Source organism: Panicum virgatum, chromosome 5N, assembly GCF_016808335.1.
Source record: "Panicum virgatum strain AP13 chromosome 5N, P.virgatum_v5, whole genome shotgun sequence".
Lineage (NCBI taxonomy): Eukaryota > Viridiplantae > Streptophyta > Magnoliopsida > Poales > Poaceae > Panicum > Panicum virgatum.
The window spans coordinates 61,733,904-61,755,784 of NC_053149.1; the positions used below are offsets into that span (position 1 = coordinate 61,733,904).

General features: G+C 43.9%; 1 protein-coding gene and 2 long non-coding RNA genes across 6 annotated transcripts; all 3 read right to left on the reverse strand.

The window, feature by feature from the left end:
- Positions 1-1,299: 1,299 nt before the first annotated feature.
- LOC120672044 lies at positions 1,300-2,036 on the reverse strand. The gene is made up of 2 exons (XR_005673942.1): positions 1,753-2,036; positions 1,300-1,553 (listed from the first exon to the last, which is right to left on the reverse strand). It is a non-coding gene; the product is annotated as an uncharacterized LOC120672044 (long non-coding RNA).
- A 1,487-nt stretch (positions 2,037-3,523) lies between these two features.
- Positions 3,524-5,845, reverse strand: LOC120676721. Of its 4 annotated transcripts, XM_039958048.1 has the most exons (11): positions 5,710-5,845; positions 5,542-5,635; positions 5,335-5,465; positions 5,176-5,257; positions 4,959-5,085; positions 4,590-4,741; positions 4,215-4,503; positions 4,083-4,144; positions 3,950-3,985; positions 3,810-3,861; positions 3,524-3,729 (listed from the first exon to the last, which is right to left on the reverse strand). In XM_039958048.1, the coding sequence occupies exons 1-11, from the start codon at positions 5,840-5,842 to the stop codon at positions 3,706-3,708; spliced, it is 1,182 nt and encodes a 393-aa protein (XP_039813982.1). In that variant the 5' UTR covers positions 5,843-5,845; the 3' UTR covers positions 3,524-3,705. The 4 variants fall into 4 exon arrangements, 3 of the variants coding, with proteins under 3 accessions (XP_039813982.1, XP_039813983.1, XP_039813984.1); XR_005675971.1 differs by lacking the exon at positions 4,083-4,144 and having other exon boundaries at positions 3,690-3,729; XM_039958049.1 differs by lacking the exons at positions 3,950-3,985; positions 4,083-4,144.
- Positions 5,846-11,834, reverse strand: LOC120676723. Its single transcript, XR_005675972.1, has 3 exons — positions 11,541-11,834; positions 6,084-6,249; positions 5,846-5,986 (listed from the first exon to the last, which is right to left on the reverse strand). It is a non-coding gene; the product is annotated as an uncharacterized LOC120676723 (long non-coding RNA).
- Positions 11,835-21,881: the final 10,047 nt, after the last annotated feature.

Genomic DNA, 21,881 nt, shown 5'->3' on the forward strand with positions numbered 1-21,881 from the left:
GCCGCAAGCTACACGGCCCGTTCAGCTACGTGGCAGGCAACGCTGCTAGCTACGCCTGGCGCTGTTTCGACAAGACAACGCCAGGTTATGCTGAACGGGGGATTCAAGGAGCAAGCAAGGAAATCTAGGAGTGAGATCCCCTTCGCCTGCATCGCCATAATGTATGAACAGTACGTTATTTTATACTACGTCGTTGGGCCCACTTGTCGGGGACCCAGCAGCCATGTACGCGCCTCCCTTGAGATATAAAAAGGAGGCGCTCGCTGTACACAACAAGCTATCCAGAGCACACACAGACACACGCTGGACTCAGCTCCAAGCTCACCCAGACTCAATCAATACAGCACACAGTGAACGTAGGGTATTACGCTCCGGCGGCCCGAACCACTCTAAACCTGCTGAGCTCATCGTGTTCTTCGTGTTCTTGAGCGAGATCGAACTAATCCTAGCTAACCCCCGAGTACTCACCTTCTGGGCTTAGGCGGGTGCATTCCGCCACCCGGCTATGGTTTGCCACACCACGACACACATTTTTCGTTATATATATGGACAGGGGGGTGACAGTGTGGTCAAACCGTATAGAACGGTGGGTCGGTGGCAGCTCAGACCCGGTGATCACATCTACGCCTGGTTTTTACAAGCAGGCATTCCCTACACTCATCATGGTAAGACCAATAGCTTTTAGTCCCATGCACCTTAATGGAAGAAGGGTACATTTATGATTTTTTTAAAAAGAAAAGAGGGCGGAGGTTAGTTTAGCTTTGTCCTGATTAGTACACGAATCCCAAGATATATAATGTTGGCGTTGCGATTTTGCACTCGGGCGTTGCTGTTCGCCGGATTTGGTTTTGGGACCGCGACCTAGTTAATAATTAAGTACTAACAAAAAGTAGTAATTATTTTGTGTCTCTCAATATCTCTCTCTCTATTAACTTAGTGTACATACAGGAATCTACCAAAGTGACGACAAGGTGATCCACTTCACCAGCTTTTCAGCTTCCTCCTCCTCTTTTTCGTTCTGTTTTTTTTTATACTTTTTTCGTTCTGTTCGAAGTGCCGCGAAGCTATGCGTGAAAGCGGCGTTGTCACCTGCTGCCTTGACTGCTTCCTACAAGGAAATAATCTTTGCCTCTTCGCCTACTCGGTGCCTTTGTGGTTCCTTAACATGAGCAATGTTGGTACTCAAATCGCCTGCTCTATGGAATCTGAAGACCCCCCCCCCCCCCCCCCCCCCCCCCGAGACGGTCTTGCGCAACGCCAACTACCTGCTCGCCCACGGTTTCGGCACCTACAACTATGTGTTCAATAACTGCTTCGACTTTGCCTTTTACTGCAAGACAGGACGCCGTTACCAATCATTACTAGAGTTGCGTGGGGTTGCGGCATGTACAATCTCGATCACGAACGGCCCGCCGACGTCTTCGCCCTCGCGCTCCCCGGCCGCCACCGCCTTCTCCGGCGAGAATTCCGCCTTGGGCGCCTCGCCGGCGCCGTTGCACGCCGTCCCCTCGGCCGTCATTGCTGCTCCTCCCGCCACGGATCACGCCCCGATCCTGCACGAACAAAACCACACGCCAAGCCAAACCCAGCTCATCAGACGTCACAAGCCACCCCCCCCCCCCCCCCCCCCCGGAGATCTTAGATCAGAGATCACGCTGCACCAGCTACCTCAAACAAACAAAGCCAACAGCTTTTCCCGGAGAGATGCAGAGAGAGAGAAGTAGAGAGATCGAGGCACGAGGAAGCACTTACAGCTGACGGCGAGGCGGATTCGGGAGGCCGCTCCTCCCCTCGGCCACCTCCGCAGCGAGGCGATCTGGGCCCCCGATCGGCGAGGAGGTGGATCTGTCTGTCTCTAGCTCCTCCTCCTGTTTGTTGTGTTCCCTTTCGGAGGAAGAGGTTTTTGGGACGCGATTTTTAACCTTCTGCCGGGGGATCTGGACTTATACGGCCTACTAGAAACTGGGCTGGCCGCCGGATTCCACCTCAACAAGACGTCTACTATACCGGCTACTACTCCACCTCCTACTGTCACTACTGCTAGGCGCCCGCCCACCCAGATCGTTGCGCGACCGGGATGGATCGGGTCCGCGTGGCCCCCGCGGCGACGTGGTGCGGCCGAACAGTGGTTGGGTTTGGATCGGCAGCGCACGAGCCAACCCCACCGACAGGCTCCAGCCGGCCGGCGTCTGTCCGCCCGCGTCACGGGGGCTCCTGTGACGTCGTCGTGAGATAATGTGCAGGCCTGGCCTGGAGATAAATCTTTTTGATTGGTGCGTACTAGTAATCGTGAATTCGTGATGGGGTCAAGTGCTTCTAGAAGCGCACGCTTTTCTCTCTCACTCACTCACTCACTCCTTTTTATCGCTTCAGCCCTTGAAAGTGGTGATATGCTTGGTTTGATGACAGAACATCGTGAGGGGGAGATGACAGCACTCGGGAACCCAGCGTTAGCTCGGGCGGTGAGCACTCCATGTGTGGAGGCCACCGGTCCTGAGTTCGAGCGTCGCTCGACTCAGGATTTCCACCGGGTATTGTAGCGTGAGTGTGGGGTGCGTGGTATGTGTGTGGTGTGAGTGCTACAGTATGGCGTGTTCCGAGACTTCTCGTGCAGCTTTGTCGGCGCTGAGTCCGGTCAGCGTGGACGCCCGAAATCTTACATGACGGGCCAGTGCCCCTGGCAACTTTCACAAAAAAAAGATGACAGCACTCGACATTTTTGTACGGCTATTTTAAGCGTGGAGAGATGTATTCTTCGGATAATAGAGATAACTCGCTTATGACCGCTTTTGCACATGATTCTACTCTTGGCATCCATTTTATCTCCATTTAGTGTGTAGTTTGTCCAGGTTTTATGTTTTTTATAGGAGTTGCGTGCAAGATGTCGGTAGGTAGATTATCACTTTTGACTTTTTTTTTGTCTCATGGTCATCAAAAAAATTTAATTTTACGTAACGAGTATTAATTCTGCTTTTGGAGGTTCGAATCCAACAACCACAAATAACAACCATCGCATGGGTTAACCATGGCTTCCAACCTAACATGCCACTTTATGAATGTATAATGTTACCTTGTTCGAAAGAAAAGATGTATCATAAAAAAACTAATAAATGCATTTAAAACTTGTTGGTTTTGTAATAATTGGCAACCATATATAGCAGGTTGCATCATGCATAACACAGACAATTTGCATGAGCTTGAGAGCCTGACACGATTGTACGATTGGTAAATGGCAACACGCGCTCTGAGTTCGAGAGTAACCTCAAGTTTCAATTGCCAAAGAGAATTTGCGGTAATACCGGTTATGACTGTTGTGGAGCACTATTTTCTGTATCCATCCATGTATAATTTGAAAGCTATACCACTCTTGGAAAAAAACTTAAAATGATATCAAACTCAAACATAAGTGGTCTAAGCACAAGCACTGCAAATTAAGGTGGCTATAAGAGGTATCAAACATAACGACTACTAGTTGAATACCCCGCGCGTTGCTGCGGGATAGCATTGGAGATATACATGTATATAAGATATATGATTAAATATTGAAGTCAATGTAAGGATAAGTTGAAGTTGATGAAACTCATAAAAAGAGGAACCATAATAGGTAATAAGGTTGCTTTAATTTTATTCTAGGAGGAAATGGAAATGTCTGCATCATTTTGTGAAGTGATTGGACTTTGTATCGACTATCTTGGATAAGTGAAGTTATGGATTCTCCACTATCGTTATCTGCATGGGTGTAGGATAATAGGGTGTTAGTAATGGGTGTGATAAAAATGAGTGAGGGAGTGAGGGATGTTAGCACTTACATTATTTTTTTGACGTTTTGCATCATCTGGCGTGGATGGTGCATGTGTTTCGCTGAATTGAATGGTGTAATATCAATACCAGGCAAATGGAAATTTTTTAAAAAATTGCAATAAGTAGGAGTGCTTGAACAACTGTGTACCTATGATCAAAGTCTATAGTTCTCTTCGCAGCAGAACTTGGTTTTGTGTTGAAAGGAAAAAATGAAATAGTTAGAACATATTAGAAATACACATGAGGTAGTTAATTTTAAATTGTAATTATTTAAAAAAAACCTGGTGACGCTGGATGTGTCATTAGTTGCTGGAAGAGGTAATATAGGCGATGCAGGTGTATTCTGAAAACACATGTTTTCCATAAGATATGGTAATAAATATAACATGATACATTCAGAATAGTTGGCTAACCTCATTATGTGACAGAAGTGATGTTGAGGGTGGTTTGTCGATTGGAAAACTCTTCCGGATGACATATTTAATGGAGAAGTTTGATGACATATCAGTACTCATTCCTATGTGGAATAGTCTTATTTTCCCAACAGCTGTTTGTAAAGACGCTGCATGGTCTGTTGCATGTATCTTCATGTTTTGAGAAGCTTGGTATGCATTACGCTCTACTAAATCTTCAGCTATGGAAGAGAAAGCTATTGCTTCTATGCTTCCTGTATCATCTGTAAGTGCAAGAGGAAGCTTGAACCTGTTGTATTGATACAGTGTTAGCAATGTGACTAATATGTTGGTTTGGAAATTTTTGAAAACATATTTGAGAAATAAGGAAGTTACATAGGCATGGGCTGTGAAGTAGCACAATCACATCTTGGAGTTTCTGAAATGCTGTTGTATCCTATTTTGCAAGATAGGCAGGCTTTGTAGTACCATTTTATTGACGGTACTATGGCTGTTATCTTTGCGATGCAGCTATATGTAGCACCCCTCTGTTATTTGCATGGAAGAGAAAGGAATGAGAATATGCAGTAGTATAATTTGGTTTAGGACAAACTCATTGTCAGGACAGAATAGTAAAGAAAGAGCAGACTATGTTTGACTAAACAGTAAACAACTCAATGTACGAAAATTAGCTCAAAGTCATTGCTACAGAAGTAAGGTAGCAGTTCCAGAAATCGTTATGTGATGAGGAACATGTAGTGTTACCTGGAAAGAGGAAGGCTGCAGTGCAGTTAGCTGCTCAATCTTGTATATTTGACCAGCTGCTTCAATTGGTGATTTTTGTAGAATTTGAGGTAAATGTCGTTGTAAAGCTGGAGGTTCCCATTGGTAGCTTGAGAAAACATTGGTATGTATGTATTAATTTGTTTGCTATAGTTTTTTGTTTCACTAATATTGGAGATGAACATTTCTAGAAACATACCTTTCACGAAATTTGACGATTTCCTGAAGGTCCGAGTCAATGAATACTTGAGTTGCAGAACTGGATGATGCCTCTATTTGTCCTATAAAGTATGATGGTATTATAGAGGGCATATATGCATAAGGTTAGTTTTGAGAAAGAATTATTTAAATTACTAACCTGAAAAGTTTCCTACAGTTAAGCCTGCAAATATTGCCACCACAATTCCATTTTTGGATTGTTGAATGATGTTGTCCCCATCAAATGATTCACCATGTTCAGAACAGAGGAGCAATTGTTGCGTTTGTTCCCTATCATAGTACAAATATTCATAAGAAGGATAGTGGTCAGGTTGCTAGAAAATCATATCTTTGTGAAGATGCATACTCTAGGTCACAAATTTGGATTTTTCGCAGTTTTTTATTTGATGTAGGGCTAGCAAAGTCATATGGACCAACATCACTGATGACTCCAATTAAATCTGTAAAAAATGAAGCTTTGTTAAGATATATCGGTACAAACAATTCTAGGTAAAGATAGAAGGGCATGAAATACCTATGAGGGGTTTTGAGCGGATGTTTTTTGATGGAAGTTGATCAAATGGGCATAGATTGAATGCAAATCTGGGGATGGTTCCTCCTCGTGTTTGAAGACGATTAACCATCGAGGTGTGTTGGAACTGGAGCATGTAGTCCTGATGGTGATATATATATGCCTTTTGTTTTGTATCAACAGCAATGAGGTTTGTAAACATATAGACAGATCCTTGAGTGAGTGAAGGTCGAAACTGTTTTTCAAGTTTTTTGGGGACACTAATGTGAGCCATTTTTCCCTGGATCCAAAAGGAAATGGAGGTTTGATTATGCTTAATCCGTATAAATATGTGCAAATTAGCTGGAAAAAATAAAGTAAGCCAATAGAGAATGTACATCTTCGTCAAGGATGACACCATCAATGCTAATGAGGGGATCCGCAGCTCTAGAGTTCATATTTTTAGAATCCCATAGTCTTGTAATGCGGGCTAAGACCTTGCAGTTTTGCTGCCCTGAAGTAATGTCTGCAAGCTTTGTCATTGAGCTCATGTCTAAGGATCGTCTGAAAGAAGGGCGAAGATAAATTAGAGGAATTTATAATGAAATTACATAACAAAAATAGCAAGCAGCAACTGGGATGTAACTGAAGAAATACCTGTAACAATAGGTTATGATACTGGTCAAATTTGTGAGAAGACTTCACCATATACTATGTTATGAGTGCAATCTTCAAATAAAGGAGGGCTGTTTTCAATTACTATTCGCAGACCCTTAGGTGAAGTTACTCGGGAAAAAGCAACATATAATTGACCATGTGAGAAGACAGGAGATGGTAAATATACACCGACTGTGTTTAGTGTTTGTCCTTGGCTTTTGTTGATGGTCATAGCATATGAAAGTCGTATTGGGAATTGGCGACGTTTCAATTTGAAGGGCCATTTGGATTGATTTGATGTAGTAATAATGCGAGGAATGTATGCTTTTGAACCCCTGGCTTTTCCTGTGATTATTTCACCTTCAATGACACGAGTTGTAAGCTGAGTGACAATTAGTCTGGTCCCATTGCAAAGGCCTCTGGAGGGATCAAGATTGCGTAGAAGCATTATAGGAACACCAATTTTCAATTTTAAGACATGCTCTGGAAGGCCATTGATTGTAATAGTATTCAGGAATTCAGTCGGGTATAGTGACTCCAAAGTAGAATGGTTGGTTGAGGTGTCGTCTATTGAATCTGAGCTATAGTATGACATCTCATATGTTGTCAGCTGAGAAATCATTTTATTGTTTATTTCTGTCACAACTTCATTTGTAGGAGCTAAAATTGCACGATCACAGAAGTAAGATGGTATATCTGTAGGTTGACATCCAGATGAGTAAACGAAAGAAATCAATCCATCAAGATTTCTATAATCTGGGTGCAAAAGAAGCGATTGTGGTATTTGTATGTAAGTACTGCTGGGTTCATTTTGGATCTGAATAAAAGGCTCTGTACCATTCCCAACACGTAGAAGCCATTCAGAAAACAGCCGAAGGTCTTCTCTGTCAGAGGGTGTAAGGAATGTTGATGTTAGTCTCATATTTTGAGTCAACTGTAGAACTATGCAGTGCCGCCATAAATAAGAATTAACTATGCAAGCTCTTAAGATTTGGCGTTTTGTTGCATTCTGGACAACAGGAAGAGTTTGTCGGAAGTCTCCACCAAGTGCAACAGTTATACCACCAAATTGTTTATCTTGTGCATTAGGTCTGTTCTCTGAAAGTATATCCCTAAGTGAGCGATCCAATGCATCAAAAAGATACTTATGGTTAACTGGTGCCTCATCCCACACAATTAGAGATGTTTGCTGAATAAGTTCAGCAAGATGTGTGTTTTTCTTAATACTGCACATAGAATTCTCACGTATGTCCAAAGGAAATTTAAATCGTGAGTGTGGTGTTCGACCACCTGGAAGTAGTAGGGATGCAATTCCTGATGATGCAACAGCTAGAGCCAATTTTCCTTTGCTCCTAACAAAGTTAAGCAAAGTTGTCCATAAGAAAGTTTTTCCTGTACCTCCGTATCCATAAACAAAGAATGTTCTGCCTTCATTATTCATAACAGAACTGGTAATGGCATCAAAGACATCCTTCTGATTGTTATTTAGCTTTGGAATATCATCAGCTACAGATGCTTCCAAGATAGGCATATCATAGCTAAGCTCATCTAATATAAGTCTATTGTCTGAGGATGCAGTACCAATATATTCAGGGATGGGTAAGTTAAAATGAGATAAAGAATATCCAGCATCTTTTAATAACTTATCCAATTCAAATAGGAGGGAAGAAGTAACGAAGGAGTCCAGAACAAAATTATTTGTTTGGGAAGAGTTGCGATTGATCTGGTATAAGATATCTTCACTCATATGTGATGCATGGTCGTCAAAAAGTTTTGAAGGATTTGTTACTTCACAAAATAGCAACAAAGTGACAAAAAGTTGTCGCAATTGTTTAGCTGTGGCCCACTGTGCAGCATCAGTGAGAGCATGGGACCACTCTTGATCATCTCCAAGAAGACCTAAAGCCTCACATGTTGCACGAAATGTAGGGTACTGGTGGCCTCCTATAGTTTGTATTTCAGAGAATGATTTTGCGCCTTTGACTATGTGGAGTAACATGCGCAAATAATAAGTTTCACCCTTTGCAGGATTGACATGTGCTATACGACCAATTTTGTTGGATCCTTTTCGTGTATCCCAAAATTTTCCATTTGAATGCCATGTGAAGTACTCAGGAAATTCAATGTATGTGCGTTCTCTTGCTGCTGGGAATTGATTGTTGACTTCAAACCATGCAGTGAGTTTAGTAATCAAATTGTTTGGATTTTCAATGACTTCTTCAAGATCATCTTCTTCTGTAAAGACAACACTATTTTCAAAAGGCAGGTGGACAGGGAGCCTCTCTACTGATGGATCTGTATGATGGATGTCATATTGAAGCAATCGCCAAGCAGCATCATGTGGTGTCACATAACGACACTCTAGATAATTCTGTATTTCATTAACAGTGTCATTGGATGAGCCTTGGGTTGAAGAATTGCCATGAAATCCAACTCTAGCACAATCAAATCCTTTTGTTACATACTTGAAAAGGTACTTGTGCATACCATCATGGTTAACTCTCTCTACATTTATGTGAGCTTGATACTTAACTACCAGGTCAACATTGTGAGGAACAATAAATGTGTTGTCAATATCAACATTGTTTTTGGTGACAACTAAACCATTGTTAGGGCGGGCATACTGGACAAAACCATTTTCAAGGATGGTTGTCTTCTCACAAAACTGTTTGGGGTAGAATTTGGAGCATTTTCCTTCAGACATGCATGGGGAAGAGGTGTTTAGAGCACCGCAAGGACCATGGACCATGTGGGAAGAAACAGCAGCATATCCAATTGGGTCGGTTGTAGGATCTGGCAGTTGGGCAGAGATGAAGTTATCTATCATTGCAGCATCAAAGGGCCCTTCTTTTGCTAACCATATAATAATATGCACATGGGGAAGGCCACGTTTCTGGAATTCAATTGTGTAAACAACTGCACATAGATATCTTGTTTTTAGAGATAGGAAAATTAAGTAATGTGAACAAAGCATGGGTAGGGAAATTTTTACCTGCATTGATGGGGCCAAAGAATTTTCTCTTCTTTATATCATCCATTAGAATATTAAGTTTCATTTTGAAAACTCGATCGATAATATCTGGTCGGTCAGAAGGTTGGAGGCCTGGAGGTAGAGCCTCCATAATTTCGGGCCAAGTAGGATTAGAAGTAAATGTGATGAACAAATCTGGGCAACCATGCTTTCTGCAAATCCCTATGCAATCTTGGTATTTTTGATATAAATAGCGAGGGCTTCCAGTAAATGAGGCTGGTAGAATAATTCTTTGGCCAACGGAGGAAGCAGATCTAATACCACTTGAAACAGAGTTTGCTAAACTGTTGTATGGTGCTGATCTATATTTTCGTTGGAAACTTGGGGTTCGATAGTGATCAATTCTTTCTCCCTCAACTGAGCAGTAAGCATCCACTTCATATGCTTGGGTTAATCTTCCACACCTTAATGGAGTGTTGAAATCTGATGGCCTATCATGTAGCCTATAAGCAAAGTACTCAGCCATAGTTGCCTTTGAACGCTTGAGAGAGAGAGACCTTCCTATTTGACGATACATAAGCGATTCATGGTAACCATCCTCTCCATATGGAAATAATATTGGATATTGCATGGCCATGAACTTGCAATGTTGTTCATTTATTCGTTGCAACCTTGAAGAGCGATCCTCTATGATGATATCCCTACCAACATCAGTTTGGCCAATATCACCAACTATCAGACCAACAACTTCAGATGCGACTGGAGCACTATAGATATCTCCATGTGCGTCCGCTTTACCAAATAGCCTAATGTGGTACTGATCAGATGAATCACCTAATAATCTTTCCCTTGCTGTTCTAAATAGCTTGACAATTGGATTGTGCATGTCTAACATTTCTATGAGAGAAGCAACGATATTCTGATTAGCGTGAAATGGAGCGCGAGAAGAAGATGAAGCAACATTTATTCGATTGGAGACCTCATGCTCTGTATCAAATATGTACAGCTGAGCATATTCTGGTCGATGGCCTTCAGATGGCATTAAAGAACCCACTCGATGGCAGACCTGACCACTTATCTTGAAAACATATGGAGCACGACCATCATTTATGGATTCAATTACTTTAGCTCCCATTGATGTCATTGCAAACATGGTGTTGTACTGTCGGATATGGTCAAAGAAGTGTCTTGTAAGAGGGTTTCCATGTTGCGTTAACAAATCTAGGAGGGGTTGTGGGGGAGGCTGGTATGGTGGAAGAAGGATGCGGCCATCTTTACAACATAAATTATATTTTGGGTTTGGTGTGTTCCTATCACGCCGAAGACGCTCTTCATACCAAAACAAAGCACCACAATGTTGACAGGAACAATGGGGACCTCCAAGATTTAAAGCACTGAAGATTGTTCCTAGGAAAATATGGAGGTTAGAAGAATAAGATGTTGAGGTGTAGTAGGTCACCTAATTGAGTCTGTAATGAGAATTCTTACTTTTGTGGTTAAATATTTGATTTGAAGTTGTTGGAATAGACTCTGATGAATGGGAGGCTGTGATGGTACCAATAATACGGTGCTGGGTGTGTGAGGCTGATGTTAATATCGGTGAAGGAGGTGTCCGAAAGGTGTCCAAACTTGTAGTGTTTGATGTTGACATCAAGGAATCTGTAGGCAATTTTATAGAAGATATTTATTTGCATAATGCTAAGGAGCAGATTGGATTGTACGATGAAGCAAAAAAGGGTTAAGTAGAAAATATCTAGACAGACCTCCTGTTCTCTTAGCATACATAAGCATTCGTCGTTTAAGGCGATTTTGATGAGCAGATGCAATGTCAGGTTGCGGAACCAAAATTTGTGATGCACGGCGGCGTGGACGGCCACGGGTAACTGGACGTCTTGACTCTCTTGAAGTACTTGGTCCTTCGTCCATTATGAACTGATTTCACATGGTTTTTTTTATTTGGGAATGAATAAGACTGAGGTAGGAATTTTTTTTAAAAAAAAGCAAAGTAGCAGAATAACACTAAGTATAATATTTCAATTTCATCAAAGGTGTCACTGCAGTGTACACGAAGTAGTACTAACCTGATTGCATATGTTTTTTAGTATTTGGGAATGCATAAGACTCAGGTAGAAATTTTTTTGATTAAAATAAAGGAAAGTAGCAACATAAGACTAAGCACAATATTTAATCAGAGGAATGACTGCATTGTAAATGAACGATTACCAACCTGAGGCTTGCGTATCCACGATCAGGAAGAGGTAGTGCACCTGTCCCAAAATGAGATCTAGAATGGAAGAGTAAACTAAATTAGAATAGAATGGTTTATACATCAGTAATAACCTAAACCAAATAGGAAAATGTTGGATATGCTAGCTAAACATTTCAGCAAACATTTAAGAAGCATCAAAGCAAATAAAGAAGAACATTAGCAATTTAATGTATCGAGAAGGCAGGATTCAAAGAGACTGAACAAAAAGAAATAAGGGAAGGAATATGTCCCTGCTAGAGGCTGACGAAACGGAGGGGGATCTGTAGACGGAAATGAAGATCAAGCCAGCACAGCAGCCAATAGTAGAACACTCGTGGGAGCAGCAAGCTGGGAGTCGCGGCGGCAGCACAGAGGAAGAAGAGAATATCGACAGAACGGAGGAAGAATAGAAGAATCGCAATAGTAATTGCGTGGGTGCCGTCCGCCGTCCGGCAGGCGCTGGATGCCGGTAGGGGCGAGGGTGCCATCCGCCAGGCGCTGGATGCCGGTGGGGGTGGGGTAGGAGGAGGGCGAGCAACTGAAGGGTCGGCGTAGGAGGTAGCCTGAGCAAGTGGTGCAAGCGGTCGGCCCCGACGCTCGACGACGGTGCCGGCGGCGGGGGCATTGGCGGCGAGTAGGCGGTGGAAGTGGTCGGCTGCGACAGTGCCATCGGCCCGCGACGCCCGGTGACGGTGCCAGCGGCCTAGGTGTTGGCGGAGAGGTGAAAAAATAAAGGGAATCAAAACAAAAGAAGAATCATCATCTCTTACCTCAACACACAGCAGACGGAGGAGACATATTGCTACAACTGCCGGTAGCAGGAAAAAATGCAGGAGAATAGGAAGGATCCAGATGCGCTGGGAAGAGAAATAGAGTAGTAAAATCTGTTGGGGAAATAAATGAATCATAATTTTGCATGAACAAACTCTTGGGCTCCTGGTAGATGAATGGTCTTGTGTGAGATGGTGGATATATTGGATTATAGAACAAACGCTTCGTCTGGTCGATTCAATCTAGGCCAAGCGTCGAGGGGGATCATCCAGGCAGCCAGCTCGAGCATCCAGATGGTCGGCTCCAGGCCAAGCGTCGGGGTGGAGGGGGCATCCAGGCTGCTGGGTGTGGGGCGGGATCCAGGAGGCTCACCGCGCAGGTGCGGGTGTTGCCGAAGGGGTGGGCGCGCTGCTCTGCACCGGGCAACCCAGGTGCGACGGTGCGCACGAGATCCACGGAGGCGCGAGGGCCGGCGCGGGATGCGAGGGGCGGCGTCGCAGTCATCGAGCTGGTATGCGAGGAGGGGCGACGCGGGTGCGGGGCGAGGAACCCGCGGCTTACTGATTCGGTGCACTGACCGCTGGTGCGCTTACCGTGATTCGGTGCACCGAGCGTTGGTGCGCTTACCGGATCCGATGACATGGAGATGACACGAAGATGACGTGGACGGGTTGCATGTCAAGAGAAATACAATAAATGACAGGTAGTGGGTTCTGTTTATATAAGATATATAGATAAGAGGTAAAGCAATCAATGATAGGTTCCTAATTACTCGTTAGCTTGGAAGTGTATGTGTCATTGATACCGAGTCCTGCTTTAGAACAAAACCCTGCCCCGTCGCCAACAAGAAATCGTAGACCGTACATGAACTGGACGCTTTCCTTCCCCGTTGCAATGTGTGCACGTACATGAAAGTGACACTACGTCAGAACTTAGATATGAACACTACGCCGTCGCGCTGGTGTTTGGCGGATTGACAACGACGCCGTGGTATCTCCCACGACCCGGTCGTTCACACGCGGGGGTGGGTCCAGTATCACCGTACCGTAACAACAACCTTTGAAGAGGTAGGGAGGAATTTCACCGAACCGTAACAACCTGTAGCCTAGTGGTTACAAGAGCCTCGGTAGCACCTGAGGTTTTGGGTTCGACTCCCCGTGAGAGCGAATTTATCAGGATTTAACGGTGTTGTGCTTTCAGTGGTAGTCGACGTTCTCGTCGATAGCGAGGCGCCCGTGGTGACTTCGTCAATCTTGAAGACGTGCCGACTCAGTCTTCGAAGATGCTCATAGGGGTAGACGCCCGCCATCATCTCGATGCATGAGCCACGTGGTTCCACGTCAGGCCGGCGGCACCCTCCTCGTTTGTCCTCGAAAAGCCCGCTCCGTTGTTGCTACCGCGGGTCGCGCATGGAGCCACGAAGGACGTGCTCCTCTTCGTACCCACCGTCGCCCAGGCTGCCGGTGGTCCTTCGGGCGGCGCACCGTCCACCTCGATTGGCTCCCGCGGCGTTGGGTGGCCTGCGCACCGACACGGCAAGGCAGATCCGGGGCGGTCGAGAAGTAGCGTTGAGGGTGAGGTGGGAGGAAGGGGATGCCAAGGGGAAGAGGGGGCACGATGAGAGAGAGGCCTACCTGCAAGAGGGGGCAGAAAATATTTGTACTTTTGCCCCTTTCTTTGATGATGAGAGAATCTGGACACACACAGCTCATCCTAGTAAAAAAATGAAAGTATTTTGACACGACAAATCGCATGGTTTGCAATGACCATGCACATGGGAGATGTGTTGTACTATTATATTCTCGGCATGTACCGAGGTATTAACAAGAGAGCTCTTTAAGAGAAAAGATGAAGAGAAGACATAGCTGAACCTCGAGATTTGTGCTCAAAGATTAGAATTTGCTTGATACGTACGCTAAAAGACGATAGAAAGATACGCACGGTCCTAGCACTTTATAGTCATAAGAAAAAGATAACATTTAGATATTGCATTTTTCACGCCAACAATTGTCCCTACGAGCTGAATTTATTAGCTCCTTTTTTCTATGTGAGCACAACTACCTACTATTTTTCTCTGTCTTTTATCTGTGCACGTTATTCATGGATGGGGTGGGGGAGATGACCCACACATAGAGACTTTAGAGGGATGCTAGCTCAAAAAATAGGAGACCGTTGCTGGGATGCGGCATAAGAATGTGACAAGACGTTGGCACCGTGGGTAATCGATGGAGTTGGCGGTGTTTTGCACGGTAGTCGGTAGCAGGTATTGGGCAAAGCTTGACAACGACGACCCGTCGTGGCGAGAAAAAAGAAATAGGGTTGACTGGTTGAGCAATTGAAGATTGTTGTGAACTTGCAGGTTGAAGATAAGTGCCAATCTTTCAAATCTCTTCAGTCTAAAGTAGGCGTATTCTATGCTTGTCCTTTGAGACACATCACACTTAAATCATCAGTTATCCGATTTGCTCAACTCATCATTCAGATCCTTAAACATTTACTAGCACTACTTTTATTGTGTTCACTCTGTTCTGAATAAACTCGGAAGTTCCGGATTGGCAAACCCGGAAGTTCTGAGTTCACCTACTGTCCAGTCCAAATCCGGAAGTTCCGGATTTGAAACCCGGAAGTTCCGGGTTTGGGAGACAGTGAATTTTATCCGCTGCGTTTGAGTGAAAATTTGTAGGTGCGCCTATTCACCCCCCTCTAGGCGACATAAAGGTCCTCTCAGGTGATCTTTTGATTCTTTGTGATAGGGTCTCATCAGTGTCATAGAAGTACAACTGCATATGACGGGGGCCTTCTTTCCCCGGTCTCAGTTGGTCCAATCTGTGGTAAATCTGTCCATGCACTTTGAAACTATATATACCAGTACCTACACAAATTCATAAATCATTAAGGACGATTATTTATTATATATTATAATCCATAAAACAAATATGAAAACAGCATGAAATGCTCACCAGCTGCAGTCGCGACTCTATGGTCCATGTTAGCTCCAAAGCTTGTGAATGAGAAATGAGAATTGAAGTACCGTATATTTTTCTGAAATACAAGGCATCTCTATCGGTCTGACTTATAAATAGGCGACACAGATCAGCCGAAATTGGAGTGCTCACTATATTAACTTTTCCTTGCCTGCAACAAAAATTGAGCCCCTCGTTTGGTAACCTTATAGCACCGCAATACTCGCATATTAGTATTTTCCTCAACACAAGATGTCCAGCAGGCAGATCTTTGTATACTCTTTCATAAGGATCATTATCCAAGATAACCACTTCCGGTTCCCTAAATGAAACGATCTTGACGTCTGTGTCAATTACAAAGTATATATTTGGATTCCACAGATGCACATTAGAATTCTAAATCATCGAATTGATAAGCAACCATACCATTAGCATGATAGACTCTTGCTTCGTCATCTGCGAAATCATCAAGATCAGGGCCACAATCTGGCGCTCTGTAGTCCAAATCCTCCTCTGCATCACCAAAATAATTAATTTTCGTGCTCAACCTTCGTATAATATCCACTCAAATGGGACCATGTTTAAAAACAAATACTCAAAAGTACCTTCTTGTGCGGCCAACAGCTCGTCATCAGGTTCCCAAATACCAGAGTCAAATTTTTTATTCCCAACGTTTCCACCTGACCGCAAAGCATGAAGAAATAAAAATACAGCACTGAATGAAACTTTTTTTTGTGAGCCCCAATGTGGCTATATAAGCATTTGGCTCAAAATAAAACATATATTGATGTACCTTCATATTTTTTTCTATTATATATTTCCTTTTGTTTGGCATTCTTTTCAGCCTTTTTTTCATTTGACATTGTTGCAAACCTAATTCGATCCATATCTCTTTTTTTCTGTTTTCTTGCACTTCTAGGCGAAATAGTGGTACCATCACCTGTTTACAAAATATTATAAACCACGCCGATCGCAAAAAAATAATAACAAGCTACTTTGATATATGTTCATTATATAATATTTTGTAAATTACTTATAATCAATCAACAAACCAGTTTTATTGTAAACTGCAGAGCCATCCACATGCAACAACGCCGAAGGTGGGTTGTCTGTTAGCCCTACAACCAGGCCGGCTTATTAATCTTCCCTTTAAAAAATCAATGCATGACTAAAGAGAACTAACCTGCTAGACCAGCAACGTGGGACACTCCCGTCTGTGGTGGCTCCATGAAAGATGGGATTCCATCAACATGTAACACTGCTGACTGTGGTGTATCCGGCAATGCTGACATCAATGTTGGCAACTGTTTAAGTATCACCCCAATCTGTGTTATAAATTTCATAAATTAGCTCGTGACAAAACATTGGACAAACCAGCTTCGTAACGAACCAAGTGCACGTATTCTTGCTGACTTCCCGCAACACCAGCAACCCCATTAGAAGTCGCAGATGCATCCTCATGAAACAGTGCTGAAACTAGGAAGTCTCACAGTCCTATCACCGATAATAAACAACATTAATCGTCCAATTGCAACAATATAAAAGCACAAAAAAAATGTCTAACCTGCAGCTCCAACACTGTGGATCATGGCAGACTGAGGTGTCTCCATAAAACTTGTGGTCCCGCCAACATGTAACAGTGCTGAAACTGGGAAGTCTGACAGTCCTATCACCGATAATAAAGAGCATTAATCGTCCATTTGCACCAATATAAAAGCACAAAAGAAATATGTCTAACCTGCAGATCCTACACTGTGGATCATGGCAGACTGAGGTGTCTCCATAAAACTTGTGGTCCCGCCAACATGTAACACTTCTGACTGAGGTGTATTCGTCATTGCTGGCATAAAAAACTCTCATACTTTATGCACTACGCAAAATAATTTGGCATGTAAATTTCAAAAAACACCTATCAGCATGTCACAAACCTACTGATCGCTTCTCTGCCTGCTTTCGATGATAATCTTGCCTTTTCAATGATAACCCAGGGGGTCGGCCGACCCCACCTGGCAGCCTCTCGGCCTGATCTTCTGCTGGATGGTATGTTCTTTGATCCTTATCCTTATCCTCTGGTGCATCTTGCGTGGAGGCCCCGTTTCCTCTAACATGTGGGCCCTCTTTGTAAGGGTGTGACGCCGGATGCGATATTCTGCGTAGTTAGGTGGCATCTGCTGCATGTTTTCGTCTTATTCTGCTCTTGCTTATCTGAAATGTATAAAACTCAAAAACAACTGTGGAGCGAGGTTAGTGATATAAATATGTGAGTAAGGCATGTAGTTTTCCTTTATTATTGAGTATAGTTGACGGGTGAAAATGGCACTTAAGCACCGTCAACAACTCCCCCAAGCTAGCCCTTTGCTCGTCCCGAGCAAAGTTTTAGACTTAGGTTGTTGATCAGGAGTTGCTACAATGTCGCATTCCTGACTTATGCCCAAGGCACAACCGAGTGTTCTTACCTTTATTCTGAATAAGTTGGCCTTGTTCGCACCTTTTACCTTACTCCTGTGGGGCTTATAGCATCATCCTCATCTTTGGCGGTTGAGGGTCAGAACGGCTTGTAGAGTACCACTTACCTCTCCTTTGTTCAACCGTCAATCCGGAGATTTTATAAAGTTTTTGAAAAGAAATTTGTAAGTTTCTCGGATGATCTCTCGGATCGCTTAAATGTGTTTCATTCCTCACCAAGGCCTTTTTATGTGCCTTTCTTTTCCATCCTACTTCTAATGGCTCTTTTTTGGTGGATCTATAGGTATGGAGGATATAATGGCAAACTTGCTTCTCATATTTTGCTAAGTCAAAGACCGGATCCAAAGGAGAAACAAGTCATAAGCCTTGATCAAGATGTGCAAGTGTGTGGATATTTTTGGTGGATGGTGGATGAAAACTCCTTTATATGATTTCTCTCTCCCTTGTAATATTTTTGGTATGGGCTATATTTTCTTTTTCTCCTTTCTTTTTTTTTGACACACCTTGTGAGTGTGTGGCATACCTTCTTTGGGTATGCATCTTTTCTCTCTTTCTCTTTTTTTTGACATGCCTTGTGGGCATGTGGCATACCTTCTTTGGGTATGCATCTCTTATTTCTTTTTGTATAGCCCATGCATCATGATGATAACTTTGGAGAGAGATAAACATGGTACAACATGAAGTTTTATTTGTGGATGAATGGAGATGTACTTGCTATCTTCCAAGTGTAGAAGTATAGCATGTGAGTGGACGTGTACGTGATCTTGATCATGGGCGTATGAAGTGATTCTCACAAAGGGTCACAATAATTCGACAAAGCTCAATGAGAAGACAAGTTGCATATGTAGAAAAGGCTTTTCAAACTTGTAACTCATATGGCTCTGGATAGGAATTGCATATCACCGAGGAAATTTGTTTTATTTTTGTATTTTTGAAAAGAAATACTCCGGATATCAAGCATCACGTAGGAGAAGATCATAGCAACTCTTTTCAGTCATATCATAACCCACAACAACCTAGATTCGAATTCTGTTTTTCGCTACCCACAAGTTTCAAGCTTAAGGTTTGAACATCTAGCCACCAAACTCAGAACTTAGGGAGAGCACAAGGTTGTAACTAGGCATATGAAAGGAACTAACAGAGCAACTATTCATCATCTCAACAAGGAAAACTACACATGCTTACTACACATACTGGAAAGCAAGTAAATATTTTTTGGGTTTTTAAAAGATTTTGTCAATTTTTATTTGATTTTAGTTATGCAAAATTTTATGGATTTTCAGAATTTTGCAAATTTTTGTTTGGTTTCATGCAAGGTTTTGGAAAGCGGTAAAGGTAGAGTTTGATACAAATTACCTCTCATGGGGGTCCTCCCCCAAGCTAGTTTCAGGCTCACTGCTGCTGGTTGGGATTAAACCCAGCCCAACGGTAGTAGGCCCTCCACTCCTCCTGGGATTGCTGTTGTTGCTGCTCCAGATTGCGGATCCTCTCGCCTGTGAATCGCTGCCAGTTCTGTGTTGACTCGATGTGCTGGCCCAGCGATTCGTTGATGTTGGTGGTGCGCATGTTCAGCTCGCCCATCTGCCGAGTCAGAGTGGCAAAACCTCTGGACGAAGCGGTACATCGCGGGGGACCACTGGAGCTGGAACTGGTGGACCGGTGCCCTGAGGCCTGCTGTGCCCACTCGGTGGAGCTGGCACTCTGCCATGACGATCCTCCAGCCTCATGTTGCTGTGGTTGAGGCTGAGGTTGAGGCTGAGGTTGCTGCTGCATGAATTCCTCCCTTCTGGCCCTGCTTCTTGTAACCCTGCCAGGAAGACCAGAAACACTATGCCGGCGGCCTTCCTCTTGTGGAACAAGAGGAATGGTTAGCGAACGGCAATTATACAAATGATACCCCACGTTTGGCAACGGGATTTCATTTGCATAACCAAGCGAAAAGAAAATCAAGGAGTCATCCGGGCCTTTCTTGAGTATGTGGCCTTGAACCAAGTACGCCTCATCGATCATAACACGGGGCTCCTCAATGAAGGGAACGGGGTTCCCATCTAAGATTCCCATGTTTGATGCGATGCGGGTAACCAAAGAAGTGCATTCAATAGGACCCGTCATCCGAAAATTTGTGAGCCATTGCTTAACCATTGCTTGTGCAGGGGAGACTCGGATCTTGTTGACCATGGCGTATAATATCATCAACTCATCGTTTCACACTGGTCGTGGATCACCTCTTGGAAAGAGAGTGATAGCCACCCACTTGTGCATCAAACGAAGAGTCAGATTTTGAATGTCATTGCACCGAGGTGCAAACTTGCCATGAACAACTTGACCCAAAATCAAACCCCAAAACTCGTGTCGATCAAAACCGCGGCAAGCTTTTGCAAGGGAAACTGGCAAGCGCGTGCTAAAACCAAGGAGGTGACTGAAATTTCTCCAATTAAAATAGCGTTCAACTCCAAAAAGTCGGAAAGAAACACCATCATCCACCTCCCGAAGAGTGCAAAGAAATTGGATGGTGAGGAGATGAGAACCATTCTGCTCAACGGGCACAAAACCATCCCATCCAACCGCATGCCAAACACGAGCGAAGTCAACGTCCATACCTGTTTTTTCGAGAAGATCCGGATCGAAGGCTCTAGTATGACCAAAGCTTCGATTCTTGATCATGGCGTAGGCTTGACGCTCGCGGTTGTCTTGCAAGTCGAGGTACGGTGCATCATCTTCATCAATCTCCATGTCCTCGGCTTGCGGGTCTGCAGCTTGCTCCTTAAACAGTTCTTCTTGTTCGTCTTGCTCATAATCCATTGTAGTCGGTGTTGGTGCAGGTTCGGGGGAATTATGAGAGCTCGACTCGCCCTGAGAATGGGACGAGCCCAACCTCGTCATCCTCTTCAAAGCTCTGGAAATCTTCCGCCCTGCACCTCTCATGCTCGCAACAAGAATGAACAAGAACGAACGAGAACAACTTGATTCGGGTTACGTTAGTGAAATCAAAATGAAATTCTTACCCGAGAGTTGTTCCTCCAAATATGTGATCAATCTTGCAGCAAAGAAATGAGAGAGAGAGATTTCTTGAAACCAAACTTGAGTCAAAATCCAATGGAAACCCGAGCAAAAACTTGTGAGAGGGAGTGAGAATGGAGAGAGTGAGCATTAGAGCTCATCACCCCTCTCTTGGCCTCTATTTAAAGAGAAAATGGTGCGTGCACCATGGAAGAGGCCGGCCACAACGGCTATGGAGCCGTTGGAGAAGGTGGGGCCCGCCCAACGGTCACCTAGGGTCGGACGACCTGTGGGGTCGGCCGGCCCCATGGTGGGCCCGCTGGGTCTCCCCTTTGGCCAGGCATCTCTTCAGCAGTCAAATATTTTGAAAATATGGTGCACGGCCAAAAGTTTGGCCGAAAAAATGTCCAAATTATTTTTCCAAAGGATTTTAAAACTCAGAAAATATTTTTGGTATTTTTTAAAAAGGGAAAAGTGCTAGAAAAACTCCAGCATGCAGAAAGCAATTTTGAAAATTTCAAACATGCAGTGGAGAAAAATAAATAAGGTGCAAAGAAAATGTTGAAAAGCGGATGAAACAAACATGAGATAAATACCAATTTACCTTTGGCAAGGGTGCATCGTTTAAAGTCCGACGTGCACGACTTTTCTCCATCGTTCTTACCATTTGTCAGCTCGTCCTGGAGAACTGGACGAGACCGAACTCTCGACCTTCCGCCACACCTTCTTTTCCTTCTTCTTTCTTTTAGGTGCGGAGGGTCGTTGTTCTGGCTGGGGTTCTGGTGCACCCCAGAGTGCTTGCCCTTCACTATCTTGCTGGATCATGAAGCGTTGCTCTTCCCTCTTCTTAAACCTGAAAAACATATCCTCCCTTCTGACACGGAAACAGATTTCTCCTTTTCCGACATCGATCGTTGCCTTGGCGGACCTTAGAAAAGGTCGCCCAAGTACGAGGTCGACTCCGAGGTCGCCCTCCATATCCATTACCACAAAGTCGGCAAGGACGAAGGAGTCTCGTACTCGTATGAAGATGTGTTCGGCTATCCCTTCGGGATACCGAATGGTTGAATCTGCAAGCTGTACGAGCATAGTTGTTGGGGAAAGAGCAGGATATTCAAGC